This window comes from Halichoerus grypus, chromosome 7, assembly GCF_964656455.1.
Source record: "Halichoerus grypus chromosome 7, mHalGry1.hap1.1, whole genome shotgun sequence".
Classification (NCBI taxonomy): domain Eukaryota; kingdom Metazoa; phylum Chordata; class Mammalia; order Carnivora; family Phocidae; genus Halichoerus; species Halichoerus grypus.
Genome location: NC_135718.1, coordinates 153645046 through 153670797, shown reverse-complemented (window position 1 = coordinate 153670797; position 25752 = coordinate 153645046). Strand labels below are relative to the sequence as shown.

The 25752-nt window shown below is 58.3% G+C and overlaps 1 protein-coding gene across 11 annotated transcripts in view; it reads right to left on the bottom strand.

Moving 5' to 3' along the window:
- ARHGEF11 (Rho guanine nucleotide exchange factor 11) overlaps positions 1-25752 on the bottom strand; it is an 84288-nt gene that overhangs the window by 23608 nt on the left and 34928 nt on the right. For 4 of the 11 annotated variants that reach the window (XM_036118248.2, XM_078078514.1, XM_036118249.2 and 1 more), the window contains exons 2-13: positions 20053-20085; positions 18947-18961; positions 18541-18629; positions 17591-17689; positions 11327-11376; positions 10662-10719; positions 9775-9953; positions 8973-9044; positions 4392-4511; positions 2709-2754; positions 2132-2208; positions 942-1079 (exon numbers count right to left, since the gene is read on the bottom strand). In XM_036118248.2, the coding sequence (XP_035974141.2) occupies positions 942-1079; positions 2132-2208; positions 2709-2754; positions 4392-4511; positions 8973-9044; positions 9775-9953; positions 10662-10719; positions 11327-11376; positions 17591-17689; positions 18541-18629; positions 18947-18961; positions 20053-20085 (976 nt within the window). Of the gene's footprint in view, positions 1-941; positions 1080-2131; positions 2209-2708; positions 2755-4391; positions 4512-8972; positions 9045-9774; positions 9954-10661; positions 10720-11326; positions 11377-13131; positions 13735-17590; positions 17690-18540; positions 18630-18946; positions 18962-20052; positions 20086-25752 lie in introns of those variants that run through there. The other 7 variants (XM_036118244.2, XM_036118246.2, XM_036118245.2 and 4 more) reach the window with 5 other exon arrangements.

Sequence of the window (25752 nt, the reverse complement as noted above, 5' to 3'; positions counted from 1 at the left end):
GACGTTGTACAGTGAGGCAACAGAAAGTAAGAGTTTCCAAAGGTTCCACCTGCTGCTGCTGAGCCCGGACGGTCCCCCCGGCCCCGCCCCCATCAGCACACATTATGACTCAGAAACTGGGGCCCTGCTGAGGCCGCTCCTTCCGTTCAAAGGTAACAACCTCAACAAGGCTCAGAGGACGGGAGAAAGGACCCCACGACCAAGCTACTCCACACCTGCTCCCGTCAGCCACCCGAGGAGCCCTCGCTCCAGAGCAGGACGTGCCCGGGCCACGACCCCGCAGCACCCCGGGAGGGCCGGTGGCCGGGGAACGCTAAAAAACGCTGTTTCTCAAAACCAGGAGCTCTCGCCGTGTTGCTCACACGCAGTGACCCAGCTTCTGGCTTCACAACGTCAGGCAAATCCCCTCAACAGCTGGAGTCCCTGCACTGAGCCCAAAACGCTCCTCCTGACGCCCCCCTGCACCTAGTCTACCCCCTGTAGGCAGGGGTGTCCACACCAGGCTTTCAGGACCGTGGGGCCACAGGGAAGCGCCCTGGAGGGCGGACACGGCTGGGGCCGGTCCCAGGGTAGCTGAGCTTTTCTTTGGTTCCTGTATTAGTGTGCCAAATGTAAGATTTTGCGTAAGACAAAGGATTTTGCTAAAGAAAGAGAAAACTGAACATGAGTATTCTGGAGACACCAAACAAACCTATCTGCCGTTCCACACAGATGCTCTCTGCTCCTCCACGTCCCTTCTCGTCCCTTCCCTGTGGAGGTGTTCACATGTCCTCACACGGAGCCCGTTCAAGTGCCTGTTCATACCACGTTCTTCCCTCACTTTCGTTCTCTAGACAAAGTCTCCCTTAAAGGGGGTTTAGCCTGAGTATTCCTGGCCGGGCCTGGGGAAGCTGGTTCTGGAGGAGGGGAGGGAGAACTGCAGGGGGCTCTGGGCCCCTCACCTGGTCGCTGGTGCTGGGCACTGCTGTGTCCGAGCCCTGCCGCCGGTGGTGCTGGGCCAGCCGGGCCATGATCACAGGCGAGGTTCGGGGACTGTCCGGCCCAGGGTCCGACAGTGCCGAGTTCCGATTCATCAGCGCCTGGAGGAAGAGAGCCCATCCAGAAAGTGCCCCTCAGCTGGCCTGGTAATGCCCGTGCCCGGGGGCGCATGCACGCACGCACGCCCGAGGCTACGCAGAGCCCTTGGCTGCGTGGCACCCTGCTCGGTGCTCAGGATGGTGCTCTGAGGCAGATCCACTCCCTTCCCACCCTTCACACAAGGAAACGACCACTCGGACGGGCCTCGAGACTTGCTCAAGGCCGGGAACCCAGTGCTGGGGTATTCCCTGGACGCAGCCCGGGCACCTGAGCCCAGCCCGCAGCCGTCCCCTCTAAGCCAGGCCACCTCCCAGACAACCAGCCCTCAGGATACGTCGACTCTGGGTCACCGAAGACCCTCCGCCCCTTCTTGGGGTCTTTCCCACAGATGGATCCCTGCACATACGCTCACTGTCCCCCACGGACAGGCGGCAGCAGTAAGGAAATGCAATTCCAACTATTATTTAAAGTTAGAGTTCAAGCGTGTTAATTAGCCTGGCTGAGCAGATATCTGACTGACGGCGTTACGACTTCTTCCGTCCTGTCATACTTCTACTTTGCGAGTTTATATTTGCAGCTTCTACGTGCAGGCAGACAATAGCTGGAAGGGAACGTGAGGCCGAAAGCTGAAATGCTTCTGACCCTCCAGGAACGACGAGCTGTTCAAGTGAGATCTGTGAGGGAGCGAGAGAGGCTGCCGCCCCGACTCGGCCGGCTCCGTGCGTGCATCTAAGACGGCGTGGCCGCAGCCGAAGTCCTGTGTGTGCGGCCGAGACTGAGGCTCTGCTCCCCCGCGCCCAGAGGCGCGTGCCGTTCGCACGGCTGTCTCCGCCCGGCTCTCTACAGAACGGAGCGGTGGTAAAGCAGACGCTGGGTCTGACGGTCCTGCACGCAGCGCAGAGTGACTAAAACCCCGGGAGCTGGAAGTGTGGCCGAAGCGCACCCGCGGCAGGTCGGAGGCCGCGGCACAACCGGCCACAGCTGGACCTCTGGGCGCCTGGACAGGGGACGCCGACTGGGGTCTGAGACGGGGCTGGCCCCTGCGGGCACTCACCTCACTGAGGGAGGGGAAGCGCTCCGTCCCAGAGTCCCAGCCGCTGTCCGCCTCCTGGGAATCCAGAGACAGTTGGCCTGGGGAGCAAACAGTTTACACAAGAGGTGGCACCGTGGCCTGGGGGTCTGCGTGCGGGGCAGGAAGGCGAAGCCGCCACCTTCCCTCCTTCCCTGGTTTCCCTCAGGTCAGATGCTCCACACCCGGCTTTCGCCTCCCTGAGGGCCTGTGCCCGGTCCCATCACCTCCTGGAACGAGACTCCACGGCTCTGTCACCATGAGTCGTACCCTCAACCCACCCCACCCCTCTTCTGGCTCGACTCACTTTGGGTCAAAAGAGCGCCAGGGGCTGGGAGGAGAGCCGGGGTCTGGACCCCCATCATCCCAGTAGCGCCCTGGCTCTCCTGAGGGTGGGAAGCTTACGCTCTCACGGCCCCGTCCCTGTGCGAGGACGCTTTCTCTCCCCATCCTAATGCCTGGAGAGCAGGGACTACAGCCAATCTTTCCTGAATCGGCCCCATGGGGAGGGACAACAGGGAGGAAACCTGGGCTGGAGATCTGGGGTGAGGGGGGGACTCACCTTCTGATGCTCTCTGGCTGGCGTCGCCATGTAGGGGGGGTACGTCCTGAAAAAGAAAGGTCAGGAGGGTGGGCACATTCTGCGAACCTCTCCCGCACTCAGTCCTTCCTGCAGCCAGCCCTTCCCTCGGTCAGCAGTGTCTGCTCCAAGTAGTGGCTTTTCCTGTTCGTTGCCTTAGAAGTGCCCAGGTCGCGGGCCTACTGCTTCGTTGGTAGTCTGAGGGGGGCGGTGAGCCCTAACGCCGGAGACGGAGCCTGGCCCTTAGAGAAAGTCTGCACACTCACTGATTTATCGCCCCGGGCCCCATAGCACCCACTGAAGAGCTGCCCCAGCGGGGCCTGAGGGGAGAGGAGGAGGGGCGGCCTCTGAAGGACTGACCACGGTGACCGTGCCCCATGCTCGCGAAGCACGCTTTTCTGGGTCTCACTTAGGCTTTCGGCAATGCTGAGGCCCGTGTGACCAGTGAGCAAATGGGGCCCAGCGACTGTGCGTGACCTGCCCGAGCCGCGCAGCAGGACAACCCATGCCAGGGTTGGCGCTCAGCCCCGTTGCTCCCGGCCGGTGTTTCGGCCTCACCCTGCGGAGCCCGCGAGCACAGCGGCAGGGCAAACACGCACGGCCCAGGAGGGCGCCACGCTTCGGCTCTGACCATAACCCCCGGGCAGGCCCTGGTGGGCTCTCCAGCTCACAGACGAGGACACGGGGCTCCCAGGGCTCAAGCAACTTGCCCCAGAGTCTTAGCGCTGGTGAGCTCAGAACCTGAGCGCCTGTTGGCCACGGGACATGGACGTGCCCTTCGGAAAGTAGAGCAGTTTAAATTTGATTGGCCTGTGGTTCCCAGGCATTCTTTTTTTTTTTTTTTTTTTTTAGATTTTTATTTATTTATTTGAGAGAGATAATGAGACAGAGAGAGAGAGCATGAGATGGGGGAGGATCAGAGGGAGAAGCAGACTCCCTGCTGAGCAGGGAGCCTGATGCGGGACTCGATCCCGGGACTCCAGGATCATGACCTGAGCCGAAGGCAGTCGCTTAACCAACTGAGCCACCCAGGCGCCCCTCCAGGCATTCTGATCTGCATGGTCTAAAAAAGAAAGTAGAGGATCCTCGAAGAACCTCTACTGGCTTTGGCAAATATGAGTCTTGGAGATCTTAGTTTCCGGAGAGTTCCTTCTCACTTGCCCGAGGGGTTACGGCCCGATGGAGACTGGGCAGGATGCCAGGAACAGAGGCCCTGACTGGATCAGGTAAGGGCATCTCCTGCCTGGGGTTTCCCTACGGACCCCGCTCCACGGTGCGGGTCCCTTACCACGCCTGACGTGGGAGGTGCCTGCGGCCTTCGAGGGGACCCACTGCTTGCGGCGCGCGAGGCTCAAGGAGCCGCCAGAGGCACGCTGAGTACAACCGGAGTGGGACCGGCCACACCCCCCACAGGGAGCAGATAACGAAACTAAGGCCGCGACTGCAGGCTCTCGGAGCGCAAGAAAGGGCCCCCCAGCGCCCGCACAGTGCTCAGCCCTGTGGCGCCGAGCGAAGAATTGCTGCCCTCTGTTTCTTTGTAAGATACTGAACGCTGACTAGTCGAGGCCCGGCCTGACTCAGGAGGCCTCTGCCCAGGCTCCCCTCCTCGTTCTCCCCGCGGCCACCTGCGCGGCGCCCTTCCTGGAGCCGGGCCGCGGCACTCACCACGAAGCCCCCCGTCTCCTGCTGGATCTTCAGCTGTAGCTGAGTGACGCGCCTCCGGGCACCTTCGATCTGCTCTTCCAGCGGGCTGGCAGGGTTCCGGCTGTACACCTCACAGATACGCTGGGGACAGCGAGGACGACAGGGAGGGAAGGGCACAAGGGTGGTTAGTGGAGGACGGACGACTCACCCAGGGATGAGACAGGCAGTTACCCCAAAACCAAGAGGAGAGACGGGAGCTCTCTGCCTTCGGGAGATGCACAGGAGCTTGCCGTCACTCAGGAGAACAGAAAGGTGTAGAGATGGTGAGAAACATCCCGGAAAGCCAACCGGGGCGAGAAGACAGGACACAAAGGTCCGTCCAGTCTGAACCACCGTCCAAGGCTGGGCGTATGCCTCATCCTAAAGAGATCTTCCTTGGCTCCGGCTCAAGTGTCAGATGTTCACGGTCTGTGCGGAGTAGGCCACACAGGGAGCTCACACGCAGCACTGAGAGTCCTAGGAGCCCGGTCTGGCCGCAGGTGCTGCTGGGAGCCGCTCGGATGCTCACCTGTGCACACCTGCTCTCACCTGGCGCTCACCCGGTGCGCACGCAGAGCTTAGAGCCTGGGCTTTGCAGTCGGGGGGGGCCTGCCTCTGAATTCCGTGCCCCGGGCTCACTAGCTGGGCAGACCTGGCAGACTTTCCTGCGTCCTCCCAGATAACGGGGATGTCGGTCCCTGCCCGCCGGGGGGCAGTGAGGCCTGGACGACACTGCCCGTGAAGCCTTTGCAGGAGGCGGCTAATACCGCGCCACAGAAGGAAATGCCCGATCAAGCTGGCTCGTCCCGCAGTTAAATAAAGCTGGGGGGCGCACACTTTCTGGGAGCTCACCCGGGCCTCCCTGCCACCTGACGGCCTCTCCAGGCCCATGGCCTGCAGCCTCTAGTAGGGCTTTCTGGCTGCACTGCAGACATCTGCAGCCTCCCCTCCCCGGCCCCACAGAGCAGCTCTGCCTCCAGCCGCCGGGGCTCTCCGGAGACACTGTTCGCACCCTCAGTCTCCCCATCCCATGGTTCCTTCCCCTCATCCTGCACGAACGCTCCTTTCTGGTCTTAAAACAAAAACCAGCGGCCACCACGAAGCCCTTCCATCAATTCTGATTACCCTTCAAGCCGCTGCCTCGGCCCTTTCTCCTTCCTTCCACGGACATGCCTCCAGACAGGGCTCGACCGTCGGGGCCCAGAGCCTGAGGCCTGCACACAGTCTTGTCCCTCCGACTCCTTCAAGGAGCCGGGTGACCCAGGGACCAGGCCCACGGCCGGGCCTCAGCTGTCATCTCGAGCGCCCCCTCCTTGGAAGGCCATCCTGGTGCCCCCCACACACCCTCACAGCCTGCCTGCAGCCTCGCCCAGTCCCTGCGCCCCGTAACTCGCGTGGGCCTGCACCAGCTACGCAGGGGACATACCCAGAGACATGGTCCTAGCCTGTATGTTACTTAGTCGAACGGGGAGAAGGACAAATTCCGAACGTAACAGCAAATACAACAGTGATGACAGGCGGCTGTGGTATGCCATAAAAGCACCAAGTTCCAAAATTCCATCCCCCCTCGCTCTCCTCCTCTCTGTACTGGCACCTTGGGGACCCCACCTAGTCCCCAGGTCCAACTACCACCTTCACGCCGAGGACACCTGAACCTCTGTCTCAACCCTGCCCTCTCCCTCGAGGCTCAACCCCCTCATCTCCACGGCTGGTGGACGGTCTTTCTGTCTGAACGTCCCGCGAGCACCCGGAGCTGACCTTCGTGTCTTCCCCGCAACCCTGCCCTGCCCCCTGCCTCCATCCACCACCGGCACTGCCGCCGTCCCAGCGCCCAGACTCAGGGCATCTCTTGTTCTCTCTGCCCTGCTACCTCGCCCCTGCAGGCCGGCCGTGTCTCCTGTGCTGACTCCCACACAGCAGCCGCGGGACGGTCTCTGGGCATGTCTGCGCAGGGAACACGCGTCTCTGGGGAACACTGGTTCGGAGCTGTGATCACATGCCTGCTCAAAATCCTCTGACCCATCCCAGGGTCTTCAGAATAAACTCCAAGCTCAGCGTGGGGTTCAAGGCCCAACGCACCTTCCAGAGTGAAACGGACTGAACCCAAACTCAAGTGCCACCTCGGGAAGCCCTCCCTGATTCCTGCAGATTATTCCCTCTTTTGGGCTTCTGTGTGCTTAATATTTTAGAACCTGTTGACACAATTCACATGAGATAAACCTCAGCATTTTAAAGCGTACAACTGAGTGGCCTGCACACATTCGCAGGGTTTACGGAGACGGCCCCACCACGTAGTTCCGGAACACGGCCACCACCCGACAGGATGCGGTTACTGCCACCTTCTCCCCGCTCCACCCCCGCAACCACTAATTTACGCTGTGTCCTCGTGGACGTGCCTACGCTGGACCTCCCTTTAAATGGACTCACACAACCTGTGGCCTTTTGCTCCTGGCTCCTCCCTGAGGGCCTCTCGTGTCGTAAGCCGTGCCTCCCGCCCGGGGGGGGGGGTGTCATGAACGTCCGCGTACACATGTGTGTCTGAGGTGTGTTTTCAGTTCTCCGGGGTCAGACCTGGGAGTGGGGCTGACGGGGCGTGTCTCTGTGCGTCTCTGTGCTGTTCTGATGAGCCGCCGAAGCGCATTCGCGGTGGCCGTGTGACCGCGTCCTCACCAGCAATGGTGGGAATCCATTAGATAACGAGCACACAGGACATAAACTAGGATTTCCCCAATTTCTCCCCTCACCCACACCTGCGACTCTGTTATTTTGGTCCAATCATCCGGTGGGTGTACGGTGCGGCTGTGACCGGGACCACCCTGATGACCAGTCGCCATGGGCTTACCGGCCACCTGTGTGCGTCTTCACTGTCCATTCAAATCCTCTGTCGACTTACCAACTGGCTCGGATTTCTTTTTACTGTTATGTTTACAGGGTCCTGTACGTACTCTAGCACAAGCCCTGGATCGGACAGAGGAGTTACAAGTATTTTCTCCCATCCTGAGGGCTGTCTTTTTACTTTCTGATTGTGTCCTTTGATGCACAAAGGTTTTTAATTTGGATGAAGTCCAATTTATTTATTTTTTGGTTGTTTCTACTTCTGGTGTCATATCTAGGAAAACACCACCTAATCCAAGGTCATGAAGATTTGCACCTGTGTGTTCTTCTGAGCGTTTTGCAGTTTTATTTATTTATTTATTTTTAAATTTTTTTTTTTTTTAAGATTTTATTTATTTGACAGAGACACAGCGAGAGAGGGAACACAGGCAGGGGGAGTGGGAGAGGGAGAAGCAGGCTTCCCGCTGAGCAGGGAGCCCGATGCGGGGCTCGATCCCAGGACCCCCGGGATCATGACCTGAGCTGAAGGCAGACGCTTGAAGACTGAGCCAACCAGCTGCCCCAAGTTTTGCAGTTTTAAAAAAAACACTTTTAGTTCTTATATTTGTCTTTGATCGATTTGGGATTATATTCTGTTTACTGTGTGAGGTATGGATCCACATTCATTCTTTGCATGTGGACGGCCAGTTGGTCCAGCACCATTGGGTGGAAGACAATTTTCTCTACCAAGTGGTCTGGACACCATTGTCAAAATTCAACTGACGCTATTTGTGTGGTTTAACTTCTGGACTCTAAACTCTATTCTACTGAGCGATAGGTCTGTCCGATCGTTCCGTGTTGCTCTCTAAGTGTCTGCACTTACTACAACGCGGTATGCATGCATCTCCATCCATCCACAGATACCCCACTGGATCACAAACCCCACGAAGGGAAGCTCCACATCTCACTTTTCTGTGTAACCTTTCCAGCTTCTGCCCCCACATTGCTCGGACGCCCTGCTCCCCCTGCCCCACACACGAGCACCGAGCACGCAGCAGCAACTCAATCCCGCCCAACACAGGAGCGTAGTTTCACACGTCCGTGCCCTTGGCCTGTGCTGTCCTCACCAGCGGACCCTCCTCATCTGTTCTGCTCGCAGAAGGCCCACCCGTCAAAGCCCAGCTGAAACACAGCTCTGTCCCTGAAGTCTCCCTGCATCCCCATCGTTCACGGAGTGCTCTCTTCCTTGTCCCCCCGCTGACTCTCCTACTACGCTGTGAATTTTCTCCGCTACAACAGAGCTGTGCTGAGGGCAAGAACCGTCTAAACTTCCCACGTCTGTGTGCCACACGACCCGAAACAATACTTTATATGAGGTGGGCACTGACAGAATCGAAAGGGCCAGGCTAGGACTTGGCTGCCCCACCACCGCACCCCCTCCACCAACGGGGTCCCACCGCCCCCTGCCCCCCCCACTGGAGACCCTGAGACCTTCCTTGGCTGTGGTGTTCCCTTGCTGCGTTCTCCCCACTCCATCTCCTGCTGGGACGGGGCTGTGTGTCCACTATTTGAACCTATTACCCAGGAGCTCTGGTCCCTGTTCACTTTCTTGCCCGAGTTCTGCTTTAATGAATCCCATGGTCACAACAACCATTCAGTGGGCCGCAAGTTTCGGGTGCTGGGGTTTAGGGGTGACAGGCTGTGTCCCGAGAGCAAGGTCGTGGCCAGTGGCCCTCAGCAGGACCTCACCTGTAACTCCTTTTCCTCTTGCCTCAGCATATTGCGAAGGATCTGGGTGGCATGTTTTTGGAATTCGGGATCCTGGAAACAGAACAGACCAGTGGTGAGGGTGGGAGCAGCCTCGCAGCTTCTCTCCCACCTGCTGGTTCTCAGGCAGGAAAAGCCGGCAAAGCCGTCGGGGTCGCCCGTATGTTTGAGTGACCCACAGCCCCTCAGCAGACTTCAGGCACCGGGTGTCCCTCCCGAATTCCTAGAGGCCTTGGCGACAACCACCCCTAGCACCGAACCGCTCCAAGTTGGTTCCCAGCCCGCTGGCTCGTTCTTCTGTCTGACCGCAGACCCCGGCCCCGTTCCTAACCGCACCTCGTCCTTCCGCTGCCCGTCCGGGTTCACCCCTGCTGCTGCCTGTGCTTTCCCGATCCGCTCCCTTTCTGTCCCCTTTCGTCCCTCAGGCAGCCTTCCCCCTACTCGTCCATGTGTCCCACAGTTTTGTGACAGTGGCTGGCCACAGTCTTTAATGGACTCCCCTGTCCGTGCCTGGAGGGGTGCACCCTCCCTGCTGGCGGGCGGCACCCCAAGGGCCTCCGTAGGGTCCCCCCCACTGAGGAAGCACGCTGCCCACTGCTGGCTGGGAAGGCCGGATGCATTCACGTGGAAGGTGGACACTAAGGGTGGAGTGGCCCCTTCCACGCGGCCAGTCCTCGTTTTGTTCTGCTGACACTCTTCACAGATCTCCGGCTTGTCTCTGCCTACCAGCACGCCTCGAAACAGCCCGCTTTCCTCCCCACGGGGTTACCACGAGGACCGTTACCTGCAGCGGTTTGGGCCCTGTGATGCGCTGTGGAGGGGGCAGAGGTGGTGGTGGAGGAGGCGGGGGGATCACAGGGACGACTCGGGGTGCTCCAGCGGGGGCAGGGTCCTGCTGCAGCCCAGAGACACCAACGGATGAGGGGGAAGAGCCCAGGAGGGTCAGTGCGACGTAGGCGCCGGCTGGAGGCAGACAGACAAGGAGACGTTTGCTCAAGGCACATCGTCCTGGGTGGTGGACACTCAAGCTACAAAGGGGGTGGGGGGTGTCTTCTCCCTTCTTTCACGAAGCTTAAAATTCTGCAGATAAAACTCTCCACGCTTCAATGCCCTGCCGCCCCCTAATTCCAGCCCACTGGCCCCGAGTCCACACTGGTACCCCTTCCTTCCCGTTCTTCACGCAGGATGCCCAAGCAGAATTCCACCCAGGTACGTGGCTGCCCTCCCCAGGGGCGGCCGGCCCTCGTGCCCTTCACCTCACTCACTTCCCTCAAGCCCCTCGTGCACAGAAGGTCCCGCCCTCCTCGGGCCGCCCGCCCGTGAACTCTTCCCTCAACTCTCTTGCTTCTGTTGGATTACCTGGGCAGCCCTGATGGTTGGGTCTTCCTGGCTGCAAACAGAATGTTTTTGCCTTTTCCCCCCAAACAGGCAACCACTGAGGAAGGCTGTCCATGGAGGGGACAGGGGAGTGAGCGGCCCTGGAGGGAGCCGGTGCAGCAGGGTATGGTCCCCACGGGCGTGTAGGAACAGGGCAGGCCCAGTGGATCAAGACGACACACGTGATCCTAGCTGACTCTCTCACCCAGAAAGGAGGCCCCGGGCCGAAGGGCCTGCTGCCCCAGCCCACCTGCGCCCCCGCCCCCTTTCTGGGCTCCGCTCTCTCCGACTCACATTTGATAAGCTTCACCACCTCCAGGTGTGAGCTGTTGGTCACCATGGTGCCGTTCACCTGTCGGGGGACAAACGACGGAGTGAGCAGGATGGACGCAGGGGATCCTTCCGAAGCTCAAACGCCACTCCTTCACAAAGCCACTTTCCAATGCTCCGCAGGACCCCCTGGTCATTGGGACTTTGCTTCCATTCACATGTGCCGTACGTCTGTCTTCCCGGCTGGCCTGTGAGCCTCCGGCCCCCAGCCCGTGCCCCCGCCCAGCGTGCTTCCTCCTCACTGGAGGGCTGAGGCCTTGCCTCGCCTAGGATTCCCTTAGTGCCTCCAGGACTCTGCGGCACCAGAGGCCGGGCAGGTCCCAGCAGGTGGCAGATGGCAAGGCCCTAAGGTCAGCACTGTGTGGGGACAGAGTCCGAAGGCCCTGGGCCCCTTGCTGGTCTCAGCCTCCCCATCTTAGGTGTATTTTTGTTGTTTGTTAAATGGGAAAATAAAACCATTCCAGAAGTTGGTTACTTAGAGTCAAGAAGGGCCGAGGATGGGGCTCCCGGGGGCTGGTCCCCACATTCCTGGGGTCCTCTCGTTGAAGCACCGCCCCCAACACAGCGGCCAGCCACCCTGGGGCGAGGCAGGAGGCTGCAGGGAGCCGGCCAGAAGGGGGGGCACTCACTTTGATGATCCGGTCGCCCTCTCTGACGCCAGCTCTCATGGCTGCCCCTCCTGTAGGGAAAAGACCTGGTTAGCAGAGCCCAGCCCCCCTCCCGATGTCACTGACCCTGCCCAGCAGTCCCTCCAAAACGTCTTCTCAGCCCTTTGTGCCAGGCCCTCAGAGGCCTGTGTGCCTCCTGCCCTGCTCCGGGGACGATCCCGTGAGCTGCAGGGGGCGTGCCGGCCACCTGGCTCGAGGCCAGGCTGCTGGTAGCCAGAGGGGCAGGCCTGGCTCCGGGACAAGACGTGTGCTTTATCGGAACATGTCTGGATGGGTCCCACGATCCAGTGGGAAGAATGAGTTATCTTATTACATGTAATTGTCAATGTAACAGTAATTATCAAGAGGAACAGGGAGAAACGGGTGAAAACAGGAGTTTTCAAACTGCTTCCTGAGCCTTAAGAGCCTCCTTCTGGGGTTCACACCAGTAAAGATGACAGTGACCACTCCTTTATCGTCTGTTTAAATTTGCTTTAGACCCGGGGCACCTGGGTGGCTCAGTCGTTAAGCGGCTGCCTTCAGCTCAGGTCATGGTCCCAGGGTCCTGGGATCGAGCCCCGCATCGGGCTCCCTGCTCGGCGGGAAGCCTGCTTCTCCCTCTCCCACTCCCCCTGCTTGTGTTCCCTCTCTCACTATGTATCTATCTGTCAAATAAATAAATAAAATCTTTTAAAAAAAATTTGCTTTAGACCCTTTGCAGTTTCTCCTTTTATTTATTTTTAACAGATTTTATTTATTTGGGAGACAGAGTGAGAGAGAGCACAAGCAGGGGGAGAAGCAGACTCCCCGCCGAGCAGGGAGCCCGATGCGGGGCTCGGTCCCAGGACCCCGGGGATCATGACCTGAGCCGAAGGCAGACGTCTAACTGACTGAGCCACCCGAGCGCCCCGTTTCTCCCATTAAAAGGGGCGGGATTTGGAGCTCCTGCTGTGCATTACTGGAGGCCGTCCCTCGGCTGGAGGCCACAGCACCGGTGACCGCTGTGTGGTTTCTAATGACTCAGTCCTGGTCTGGTTCACATCCACGAAGCGTAAGCAGCACGAGAGCCAAAGCAAGCTAACAAGCGGCATACAGACTGCGTTTCGGTGAATCTGCCCCAGATGATCATTCAATCCGTAAGCTGCATTTGTCTGATCAAAACAAAACTCCCACGAAGCACATATAGATGCTTCTGGTCTAAAAGGAGCTTCTACAGTGGAGATGCATTCCAAGTTCGGTTTCAACCCAGGGACTCAGTATTACACCCCCGTCTGCAGCCTGCTATTTACGGAAGAGCACTTGTGAGGAGCTTAAAGCACTCTAGGCTGTGTCTGTGTCTGGAAACCAAAGGTGGGAAAGAGCTGTCTCGGCTGATTTTGAAAAGAAAAGCAGTCTCCAGAGTAAAGGAACCAGAGAAGTTCTCCGACTTCAGTGAGCACGAGGATCACTGGGGGAATTTGTTCAAAGGCACGTCCCCTGGCCCCCTTGCCAGAGGGTGATTCAGTCCTTCTGGGCGTGGGCTCGGGACAAGGACGGCAGCCCCCACCCCCTGGGGTCCGGGAGACTCTCTTGTCGGCACCGACCACACTCTGAGGAACAGTGAGCTAGAGGAGACTCACGTCAGGGAGAGACAGTAACGACCACTTCGTCACTCCTGTGAGGTCAATGCTGACGCAGATGTCCCTCCGTGTCTTCTCGCCCAAACACACACGCGCATGCACGTGCAGAGACACACGCAGACAGACAGACACACACTTTCCAAAACTCCGGTTTCCCTGGCAAGCCACCTTTCTGCCATTTTGTGTCCAGGTCTGACTGCTCAAGCCTCTGGCCACCCAGTCCATCCACCAAGCCGCCATCTCTCCAGTCCAGGAACAGGGAGAACGAGGGAAACGGAGCACAGAAGCATCTCTTGGGAGCTCCATCCTCAGACAGGAAGACAAGCCTGCCACAGACCCAAGGGAACTCACAAACACACAAGCTGCGACTATTTACATCCTCCTGCGACCCACATACCTCGTTTGGGTCATAAATTTGAAAGTCTCCTTTCACCTTCCCCATGAACAAATCCCAACTATTTCCCAAAACTACCAATGTTTTTCTTCCCATTTTGCAATGTACTGAGTGTGAAATGCTGGCCTGCTCCCGACCTCCTTCCTCGTTTTACTGCGCACGGCCGTGGGGCGCTTCGCCGCTGCTGGGTTTGTACAAACGGGAGGTGTGGGGCACCCCCGCTCCGACAGCAGGTGTTCACGTCCCGTCTCTCTCACAGTCTGGTGATTCTCACAGTACCTAAAACTTTTCCATTATTTGACGTTTATGGCGATGTGTGCCAAGTGACCACTGATGCGCCAGCGTCCCTGTTTGGGGGCCCCGCAGGCTGCACCCACATAAGACGGCCGACTTAACCAGCGTGTGTGTGACCACGGCTCCGCCGACCACCGCTCCCCCGTCTCCCTCCCTCCCCGCGGGCCTCCCTCGTCCCTGAGCCACGGCAGGGCGGACATGAGGCCAGTTAATAACCCTCCGACGGCCTCGAAGCGTCGGGTGAAGGGAAGAGTCGCACGTGTGGGGCTGGCAGCGAGAGGCGAGCAGGGGTGAAGCTTAGCGGGGAAGGCGTGTCCAGAGCCGACAGCCCGAAAGCCTGCGCCTCTCGCGCCCACGGTCAGCCGAGCTGTGAGCGCACAGGAAAAGTCGTCGGAGGAAATTAGAAGCGCGACTCCAGGGCGCACACAGGCCGAGGAGAGAGCGAGCCGGTCTGCTGCTGACGTGGACAAGGTCGCAGCGGTGTGGACCGAGCATTGGAGCAGCGGCACACCTCCTTCTGCCGGAGTCCAGCCCAGAGCAAGGCCCCAACGCTCCTCCCGGTTCTGGGAAGGCCGAGCCAGGGTCGGAGCTGCGGGAACGCAGCCTGGGGCCGGCAGGGGCTGCTTTGTGGGGTGTCGGCAAAGAAGCCGTCTCTGTGACACAGAAGCGGCCGGTGAAGCAGCAGGGTCCCCAGAAGATGTAGCGCAGAGAATTCCTGGAGGTGGCTACGCGACCGACCAACTTCCCACGTGGACGAGACCGCCTTCTGCGGGAAGACGATGCATCCGGGGCCCTCATGGCCGGAGAGGAGGGGTCAGTGTCTGGCTTCCAAGCTGCAGAGAACAGGCTGCCTCTCTCGTTGGGGGCTAAGGCCGCCGAGACTCTAAGGGAAGCCCACGCTCATCGACTGTTCCGAACATCGCAGGGCCCTTCGGGGTGACGCTGACTCCGCTCCGCCTGTGCTCTGGAAATGGCCCAGCCAGGCCTGGACGATGGCTCGTCTGCCTACAGGGTTGGCTGAGTGTCCGGAGTCCACCGTTGAGACCTGCTCGGAAAACAGATCCCTCTCAAAATACCCAGCAGGGGCCCCTGGCTGGCTCAGTCATGGAACATGCAAGTCTTGATGGCGGGCCGTGAGTTCAAGCCCCGTGTTGGGCGAAGAGCCTACTTAAAAAAAAAAAAAAAAATGCACCTCCCCCACCCCCCCCCGCCGCCCCCTGAGCTCTGACAGACGGACAAGAGAGGAGTGTTCTTTTCATGCCCCCCACAACGCCAACTCTGTAGCTCATGGATCAATGAGTCATTTCGACTTTCAAGTCTTTTTTTTTTTTTTAATATTTTATTTATTTATTTGTCAGAGAGATAGTGTGCAAGAGAGCCCAAGCAGGGGTAGAGGCAGAGGCAGAGGGAGAATCGGACTCCCCACTGAGCAAGGAGCCCGATGCGGGGCTCGATCCTAGGATGCTAGGATCATGACCTGAGCCAAAGGCAGACGCTTCACCAACTGAGCCACCCAGGCGCCCCGACTCCAGTTTATTATCTGACAAATACACCTTTGTGAGACCACGGCTGCCATAGATGATTCTGCGGATGGATCTGGGCAAAGTCAACTGAAAACCTTCTGGAAAGGATTCGTCATCCTTGATGTCTTTGAGAACACTGATGGTTTGTGGGAAGAGGTCCAAGTATCGACATTCACAGGGGTTTGGAGGCTGAGTGCAGCCCTCGTGGAGCACCGTGCGGGGTTCCGGGCTTCGCCGGAGAAGTTGCCACAGATGTGGAAACAGCAGGAGGCGGGAAGCGGGACGGAACTGCTGCGATCTCAGGGTGCAATCTGAACGCACGTGGAGCTCTCCTTACGGAGGAGCCAAGCACGTGCTTTCCCCACGGGGGAGCTCCTCCTGGAGGGGATGCTGTGAAGACCGTGGCCATGACCTTGACGGATTTCGGATAAACCTAGCGGATCACACAGAGGCAGCGTGGGAGAGGACCGGCTCCAGCTCTGAGAAGTGCTGCGGGACATCGTCCACGGAAGGAGGGGCCCATCGATGCCGCAAACTTCACCGTCTGATGTTCGGAGACTGCCACGGCCACCGCCGCTTCGGCAGCCACCAACGCAGAGGCGAGACCGCCGCCGGCACAAAGGCTGTGACCGGCTGATGAGCAAGAAGGTGCTTTTCGCGAAGGCTCGTGTGTCGTGGTTTTAGACCTAATGCTACCGCACATGGCAAACCACGGTGTGGCTCACCTCACGCACCTGGAAACCAAAACGTGTGTGACTTGCTTTACAGTGCTATTTGCTTTACCGTGGCGGTCCGGGACCGAGCCCGCCATGACGCTGCCGTGAGCCCGTCACGCTCTCCACGTCGCCGCCCAGCCCCATCACTGAAGTTCACTCCTTTTAGGGACACTTGCTTCCCACGCTTCTGCACTCCTTCCTGCTCGCCAGCGTCAGCCGAGGGCGCCCGTAGCGCTGGCTGGAGCCACCTGGACCGGCCTGCGTACGGGGCCCTCCCACCCGATCCCTAGCTGCCAGCGAGTTTTCACTCCCCCCTTCCAGACTATTCCTGAAATCCCACGTCTTCCAGGGAGGCTTCAGCCGCAAACTGCCCATCTCTCGACGCTGCCTCCTCCCTGCTGTCCCGCACTCGTCACTCGTCACTCCTTTGGTCATTTACCATTTAAGGTCAGTGCATCTGCAAACGCAGGCAACCGCGTGGGCCGGCGCGTCATCCCCAACTGTAAAGTGGGGTCTCTGATCCGCCACAGCGTCTTCTGACCCAGTGCGAGGGGCTCCCTGAGTCCTGAGGGCCGCTCTGCTGTTCTTCCCCTTCCCAGCCGGGGAGCACCAAGCATGACCCCTAGAAATCCTGTCCAGTGGCGCGGAGCTCTGGAGACGCCCCCAGACGCCCCCGGGGACCAGGTCTAGAGCCAGGCATTCACGCCCAGAACTCGCCACGCGCACGTTCTCTGGCTCCCGCGGCTCTCGCACACGCGGCTCTCGCACACGCGGCTCTCACGCTCAGCACACACGCGGCTCTCACACTTGGCTGCACACACACGGTGCGCACACGCGCTCTTGCACACTCGGCTGCGCACACGCGCCTCTCGCACACGCGGCTCTGACGCTCAGCACACACGCGGCTCTCACACTTGGCTCCACACACTCGGCTCTCACACTTGGCTCCACACACTCGGCTGAGCACACGCGGCTCTCACATTCGGCTGCGCACACACGCTCTCACACTTGGCTGCGCACACGCGGCTCTCACACACTCTGCACACACGCGCTGTCGCACACTCGGCTCTCGCACACGCAGCTGCGCACACGCGCTCTCGCACACATGGCTCTCACGCTCGGCACACACGCGGCTCTCATGCTCGGCACACACGCGGCTCTCACACTTGGCTGCACACACTCGGCTGCGCACACGCGGCTCTCGCACACTCGGCTGCGTACACGCGCTCGCACACTCGGCTGCGCACACGCGCCTCTCGCACACGCGCCCTCGCACATGCGGCTGCGCACACGCGCTCTCGTACACATGGCTCTCACGCTCGGCACACACGCGGCTCTCACACTTGGCTGCACACACGCGCTCTCTCGGCTGCGCACACGTGGCTGCGTACACGCGCTCGCACACTCGGCTCTCTCACACGCGCTCCCGCACACTCGGCTGCGCACACGCGCTCTCGCACACGCGGCTCTCACGCTCGGCACACGCGCGGCTCTCACACTTGGCTGCACACACTCAGCTGCGCACAAGTGCCCTTGCACACTCGGCTGCGCACACACGCTCTCACACTCGGCTGCGCACACGCGCTCTCACACACTCGGCTGCACACACGCGCTCTCACACTCAGCTGTGCACACGCGGCTCTTGCACACTCGGGTGCGCACACGTGGCTGCCGTGTACGGACGGGCAGGCAGCACTCACCAGGCCGCACAGACTGCACCAGAACGATACGGTCCCCACTGACCGTGAAGCCGAAGCCATGCTGGTCCTTCTGGATGATGACACAGCGCTGAACAAGACCTGACAAGAGGTGACAAAGAAAGAAGGGGTCAGGGAGGCACAGTCGCTGGAAGGCTGGTGCGTACGAGCTCGGACCAGCCCAGGAAGGCCCAGAAAGCCTTTCCAGACTAACCGATTCCCCAGACTCCTCCTGTCCAAACACTATGCTTGGCGAGCGACAGACCCTGTCACCGACTCTGCGTTCCACCTGAGGGTTGACTCTCCTCCCAGCACCGAGCTGTCTCTCTTGCTCGGGTCTGTCTCTTTGGCTCTGGCCGGGTGAGGCTGGCCAGAGAAGGGGCAGGGCCGCGGCCCCGCTGAAGAGAGGTGTGACAGAGAAGCAGCCCTGTGACCGAAGCCCAAGGGAGGCTGAATTTCCATTAAATGAAGCCCAACGGGCGCAGCAGATACGACACCCACGCTGGCCCTGCCGAATCCAGGAAAGGGTGCGTGGAAAGAGAAAACATATGTCCATGCACAGAACGTAGAGGAAAAGAAAGAAGGCTGTGACTGCCAGCCGGCCCCATCCCTGGGGGTGTGAACCAGACGTCACATGCGCCTGCTGACGTGTGACCACCTCCTGCGGGGGACAGAGCGTGAGTTCCAGAGCTAGAACCCGACGGGTTTCAGGCCCTGCCTCTGTCCCCTCTGTGCTTGGGCACTGGGGCAAGTTTCTGAACCCTCTGTGCCTCAGCTTCCTCATCTGTAAAGCAGGATAACATTACTTTCTAGACTGACAGAAGAACAAATGAGCTAATTTATATAAAGCACGCAACGTCATGCCTACCACGTTACGAGCTCAATAATACAAGCTAAAATCTGTCTGTGTGGGTGTTCACGTCCGTGTCAATGTGTTAATGCCCCAAGTTTACCTGCTGCCTCAGAGGCATCGGAGGGCTGGCGGAGGTGGGAAGGGGACCTGCGTTCAGGCGCCGGCTCTCCCAAAGACAGGCTACTTAACCTGGAGGGTAATAAGGAAAGCACATTGGTGAGTTGGGAGGGGAGGGACCAGCCTTAGGTGCTGGTAAAAGGGGCCCCGAGTCTTGGGTAAAGAGAGGCCAACCCTCTCACCCGGAACCCACTGAGTCTGGTGGGAGATTAGCCAGGTCTACCCACTGCCAACACCGCCTATTTGGAATCCTGGGCTGGCAAGGCAAGCATGGTCTCTTTGATACCCAGCAAGGCGTGAAGGGCAAGAGCCCCCCCTGGAGTCAGGAGACAAAGAGACAGTGCAAAGGACGGGATGTGCACAGACACACACGCTTGTTGGGGTCTTACCAGGCTGCAATGGGGCTGATGGAACAGAACGAAGCAGCAGAGAAAATGAATGCAAGAAAAAGGAAAAAATAAAAAAGCTAGTTAGTTTTAGGCGATGATTTGCAAAGGAAAGGGAGACTGGAGAGCAAGATTGTGGAGGGTCAAAACCACACGGAGACCCACGTGCACCCAGCAGAGGACGGTGGTGGGTGCAGCAGGCCTGCCCCACTCGGACTTCGTCTTGCCGTCCCCCTCCAAAGCGGTGTCTCCAGGAGGGTAACTGGACATTTGACACTAACCTGTTGGGTAACTAGCATACACTTCTCTAGATAGGAAGGGCAGGGCGATGGCCCAAGCCTCTGAACACGCCACTTATCCTGTGGGCTATGGGAGGAGTCTGGCCGGTCTGGTGGTAGTATTCCAACTCACATCCACCCCTGCCGGCAGCCAGCCTGAGGCACATTGCTTAGCAACTGTTAAGACCCTAAACCAACAAGGTACCCCAGGTTACCAAACCAGATTTACCACCCGATCTTGTCTTGAACGGGTCCCCTGCAGGAGTGGGGTAAGCTCGATCATTGCCATGCCTCTCCTTTCTGGAAGAGTGTACCTGCTGCCCCTCCGAGGGGGTCTCCCAGGCATATCTACAGCAAATGACCAGGTAGAATATTCATGGGGGCACTGTGTGCAGGGGCAAAGCACAGACTCCTGTAACTATTCCCATGGGCAGCCGGCTCCCTAAACCGCAGTGTGACTGCAGGGCGCTCAGCTGCGTGCACGGGGTAAGCTGGGAGCGGAAAGCGACGGCCTCAGGATGTGTTGCAGAGTGAAGACGACAAGGAGCGGAATTATGTGCACAGGGAATTATTTGTTTCTATGTGTTTCCATACTTGTTTGCATGCGCACAGAATGTCTGAAACGACTCTGGGAGGACACAAGAGAAACCCGCACCCTGGGTACCCGGGACACAGGGTTGGAGCTACAAGCTTCTCACGTTCTTGAATGTACCCTTTACGTTCTCAGTAGTGTGAAGGTGCGGTTCCTTCGAGTAATACATACAACACAACATAAATCACTTTTACAGTTAAAGAGGGGGTCTTTTCCCCCTCACCTGGCACCCCTCTTACCTGGACAGGTGAGACTGCTTCTTACTCGCTGATCTTTGGATCAGAGAGAGAGGACACCAGGGAAGAACAGAGCGCGGAGCCCAGGAGAGAGACGCAGGAAAGGAGGAAGAAAAACAGAACAAAACAAGACATAAACCAGACAAGACACTGGAGTGGGCTGGTTCAAAAAAAGCCACAACTGAGCTCAGAAGGGCCTGGGAGTAGAAACCAGCCGGGGCGCAGGGGAGTCACCCTGCGAAAATGCACCTTGCTGCCCGGAACCTTGCAGAGCTTCGCTATGGTCCTCAGGGAAGCTGGGCCACGGCGTGCAGCAGGGACTCCTGCCGGTCCTCCCACAGCCCCTGGGACCACGGTGCCGCAGAGGCAGGGACGCGCAGGGGACCGCCTCTTCCCGACTGCGGGGCTGCCCGGGGGTGGCTGTGGGCCCACCACGGCGGGGCTCAGGCAGCACTGAGCTCATTGCTGGTCTGCCTACAGTTCTTCACCTGCTCTGGTTTCTGGCTCCTGCCTCTGCCCATACTGGGCCTGCCCCCTGGATGTCCTTCCTACCCCACGGCCGGTACCGTGTCTGGAAGCCAGACATGAGGGGCCACAGCCAGCAGCTCCAACTTCCGGCCGTCTTCAAATGACCCGACTGCTCCACCCACAGCGGGCCCTCCGCTGAGTTCAGCAGCAAGTGTTCTAGAATGTGCGGACGGTAACTGCACTCGCCGTAGCGACCGTTCTGCAACAGACGCATGTGCGGTCATCATCGACCTGCGGCCTGTCACCTACGCTCCGTGAAACTGAAAACGGTGTCCCAGCGTCCAGACCCCTGCTACCTGACAGCCACCAGCCACACGGAGCTATGCGAACTTACACTCGAAATAACACTTAAGATTCAGTTTCTCAGCTGCACAGGCCACGTCTCAAGGTCTTCAGAGCTACGTGTGGCTCATGGCTAGCACAGCCCCTGGACCGTGCGCATCACCGCAGAGTCCTACTGGACGGCGCTGCCAAGGCACAAACATGAGGGGCGGTCACGCAGCGAGTGGGTGAGGCGAACGTAGAGAACTTCCGCACAGACACGGGGGCCCCCACCCCGAGAGGCCTTCTATTCCAGCTGCTCATCTGCTGTCTTTGGCCGGATCCACACAACCCACCACTGGGTGACTGCACACAGGCGGGAACTCCTCCTCCTCGCCAGCTCAGGAGAAAGCCCGCTTCATCTGGGACAGCTCGGGCCTCCTCCTGGCCGCCGCTGGCCTCTGCGGCCCACTGGCTTCCCAGGCTGCTCTCAAAGCCTGGCAGCGGGGAGCTCTCAACCTGCTCTGCTCTGCACGTGAGCCGGCCGAGCGCTACTGCATATAATCAAAGGCCCACGAGGCCGTGGAGGGCATCCGGGGCATGGACGAGAGTCACTCCAGCAGGACATTTTCCCTCTGAGAGCTTCACGGAGGGAAACCCAGCACAGAAGTGGAGGAGGACACGCCGGGGCGGCAGCTCAGCTGGATGGAGAACCCCTGCCCCTGGGCTGTGGGGCCTGCTGGGCTTTGAGCCTGAGCAGAGACGGTGAGGGAGACCACGGCAAGGTTAAAATCTGAGAGATGAGGGCGGAGGGAGGTGGGAGGAATGTAGTTTGGCATGAAATAGGGGCCGTCAGAGAAGAGAGGACTTCGACGCGGGCTCCCCTCTTCCTGATGACATTCCCATGGGAATGCGGCAGCAGAGATCGGATTCCAATCGGCCTACACCTGATGGGTGTGGGGAAGGCCCGGGAAGAGTGCAGACTCCCCCCCGAATTCGGGGCTTGCTAAATGGCAGCCGCGAGGCAGATGGCCGGCCCAGCTTCTCAGTAAGCCCTGCGCCACCACGGCCGGACGTGGCTTCCAGCCACAGTCCTGGATGACTGCAACAGCCCCGTCTCCGCTCCCCCGCAGCGGCCTTCTCTGGGTCCCCGATGGGGACCTGTCATTCCCACCTCACTGCCCAGGGCCCCGGTGTGCTCACTCTGCCGCTGCCGGTGATGGCTCCCACCCTCTCTCCCCGCTTCTCAAGGCTCTGGTCAGGTGGCAGCGACCCCACCACGCTTCCCCTGGCCACGGCAGCCTGCATGTCCCTCACCCCAAGATTTTATTCTGAAAAATTTCAAACCCACGTTAACGTTGAGGAAGTGGCACGATGAATACCCATACAGCCTTCATCCAGACTCCCCAATTAACATTTCCACTTGCTTGATTTTTCTGATTGTACATTTTTCCCCCCCCATTTCAAAGCTAGAAGACCGCATGGTACTTTATCCCTAAATACGTCAGCATAGATCCCCCAAGACCTTCGGGCTTCTATACAACCACAGTGACATCAGCACACCCAGGAGTTCTTTGACACAGAAAGATGACCTCATACATGTCCCCACTCCACCCCCCAACTGTCTATCGCTCTTCTACACGCTGTGCTCCAACGGCCTCGGACCAGGTCCCGCCGTGGAGCGCAGATCGCGTTTACTCGGGCTCCTTGGCGTTCATTTGATCCAGAACCCCCACCCACGCTGAACGCCGGTGTGTTGGAGAGCTCAGGCCGGTCGTCTTTGTGGACGGCCTGCAAAGGACTTGTCTGTCTCTGCATGATTAGATTCACATCAAGGCTTTTAAGAGAGTATTACATAAGCGATGCTCACTTCTGGTTCCACTAGGTTCTATTACTCCTGGGAGTTCACAGCGGTACAAGCAGATTTCCCATTTGAATGAGCGGGCGATCTGGGGTGATATTTGAATTGTTCCTTCTGCATCTAGCAGTGCGCGGTCTCTTGTAGAGAATGCCGTATTCTCCCTCTTCTGGAGTGGTGCCGTGAATGCATGAATTGTTTCCCCAAAGCAATGCATTATAGTCCATTTTTACCATCATGACTTTTCTTTTTAATGTGTTTGTTTTGTTTTTTAAAGTTCTTTTTTTTTTTTTTTTTAGAAATCTCCACACCCAACATGGGGCTCGAACTCAAGATCCTGAGATCAAGAGTTGCACAACTCCACTGACTGAGCTGGCCAGGCATCCCTATAATCATCACTTTCTTTTTAAAGATTTTATTTATTTATTTATCAGCGAGAGAGAGCGAGCGAGCTTGAGCACGAGCAGGGGGAGTGGCAGGCAGAGGGAGAGGGAGAAGCAGGATCCCTGCCAAGCAGGGAGCCCGAAGCGGGACTCCATCCCGGGACGCTGAGATCATGACCTGAGCCGAAGGCGGATGCATCACCGACTGAGCCACCAGGGCCCCCTCCTCATCACTTTTTAAAAACCGTTGGAGGTGCTGCATTTGGCTGGTAGGAGCTCCTGTTCCTTTCAAGTGTCACCATCCGTCTTCAAGCGCATCCTTGCCTTCTGGACAACCAGATGCTCCCGGCTCACCTCGTACCTTCCCTGAGCCGGACCTGCAGTCGAACATTCCTGTGGGGAGCCCTGGTTCCTTGGTTCCTTTCAGCGGGACACATATGTAGAGACAGGGTCTGCGTGCCGGGTGCTCCCTGCGGCCAGGCTGCTGCTCCTCCAGCCCCTTTGGCAGGCAGGATATTTGTGCAGGAAGGGAGAGTTCACATGGAAGTGTCCAGTGTGACTGGCATGACAGGGTCATTCCTCGTCCTCCCCAATTCTGTTACTTTAGCCGCTCTCTCCCATAGTGAGAACCCGGGTCCCACACAAAAGCAATGCGTTTGCTCGTTTGCCTGCTGCAGGATACTCGCCGGACGGTGGCGGGAACACCGCACCGACTCATGAGGTGGGTCTCCCTGCAGTTCCTTTGGTCCTTGGACTGCGTCCCACCGCCTTCGTGCCCATCCATCTGCAATGCATGCAGGGTTCTTTTCTGATTTGCGCTTAATTTGGGGGTTTGCTTTTCTCAGACTTACTTATCTAATTTCATTTTTTGAACTTGCTAAGCATTTACACCGTTGAAAACTCAAAATGAAACTTTAAAAGAAGTACATTAGGGCGGCGCCTGGGTGGCTCAGTCGTTAAGCGTCTGCCTTCGGCTCAGGTCATGGTCCCAGGGTCCTGGGATCGAGCCCCGCATCGGGCTCCCTGCTCAGCGGGAAGCCTGCTTCTCCCTCTCCCACTCCCCCTGCTTGTGTTCCTTCTCTCGCTGTGTCTCTCTCTGTCAGAAAATAAATACAATCTTTAAAAAAAAAAAAAAAGAAGTACATTCAGAACTGTCCCTATCCCGTCCTCCCACTCCTCCAAGGAAACATTTTCATTTGTCTTCGGCTTCCTTTCTGGATTTCTTCCTGGGAAGTTAAGCAAATACGCAGAAATATTCTTTTTCCTTTCTTGCTTACACAATAGGGAGTATCTCATGCATTCACACTTTGCCTTTTTCGTTTAACCTATCCTCAAAGTGACTCTGTATCAGTTCACAGAAATCTGCCATTTCCTTGTCCTTTCGCTGGGCCCACACCCTGCGCGCCGGCGTCCCTCCCTCGACTCCGCTCCCTGTCACCTGCTAGAGGCCAAAGGTCTCAGTGTGTACTTTCTGGTAGGCTCTCCAGCAGCAGGAGGCCCCAAAGAGCCACCTGCAAATACAGGCCGAAGACGCCCTCCTCATCGCAGCCTGCAGGTGCGTGATGCAGCCCGGAAACGTCTGGTGACTTTCCAGAGTGCAAAGTCAAAAGTGCCCACATATCCCTTCTGTTGGCCTATGGGTGTGTGTGTGTGTGTGTGTTTATTTTTTAAAAATTAGTTAAAAATGGAAGATCGGGCAATTGTTAAAAATTGAAGATCAGGCAATTTCACATTAACAAGATACAGGTTTCTGGTTTCTTGGAAATGGGTGGAGTTCGGCACCACTGTGCTTCTGATCTCACTCAGTGACCGTCGGCTGGTGGGAGCTCCTGCCCTCCCCATCCTTACTCCATCCCACTGGCAACGTGGAGCAGAGGAACAGCCTAGAATGTCCCTGTTCCTGGATACCAGTTACTAAGTGCCTCCCACCTTCCAGGCAGCTGCTGACCACCCGACATACACCATCCATGGAATCATCACGACGTCTGGCCATGTGGGTAGCTCACCCCATACTCAGAGCGAACACGGGGGCTAAGTGGAGTTAGGATTCACCCGACTTCAAGGTCTGTGCCCCTAAAGGAGAAGTTATCTCACCTGTGGCCCTAGGAAGATCGAACTGGCCTTTAGTGGACCTTTCCTCCTATTTTCTTCTCCACACACGTGCATACATGCACACAGAACATATGTACACGGGACAACACACGTGCACACACGATACATGCATGACACACGTGAGCTCACGGGATGCAGATTAGAACACACATGCCCTGTAGGTCTGGAAAGATAACACGATAAATACACAGAGATTAGATCGCACACCATACGTGCGCTGACCAAGGTCTCCTGCGTTTGGGCAAAGTCACGTTCCCAGGCCCCTCCCCGAAGCCAGGAGCAGCAGGAAACCAGGAAAGAGCTACCTGGCCGGGACCTTCGTTCTAGATAAAGTCCACACTTGCTGAACCCTGACCTGGTCTTACTGGTCTGGTCTCCCTTATCTTCCAGGGTGGAGGAGCTCGAAGCAGCCTCCCGGCACCCTAACTTCCCCAGGATTCCGCGTCTGGGTGGAATGCTCCCCACAGTCGGAAGCTGGCGAATACTCCCAGGCCTGCACATCCCCACGGTGAAGGGAAGACACACACGTCCCCTTCGAGCTCGTGTCCTTGAAAACACCGG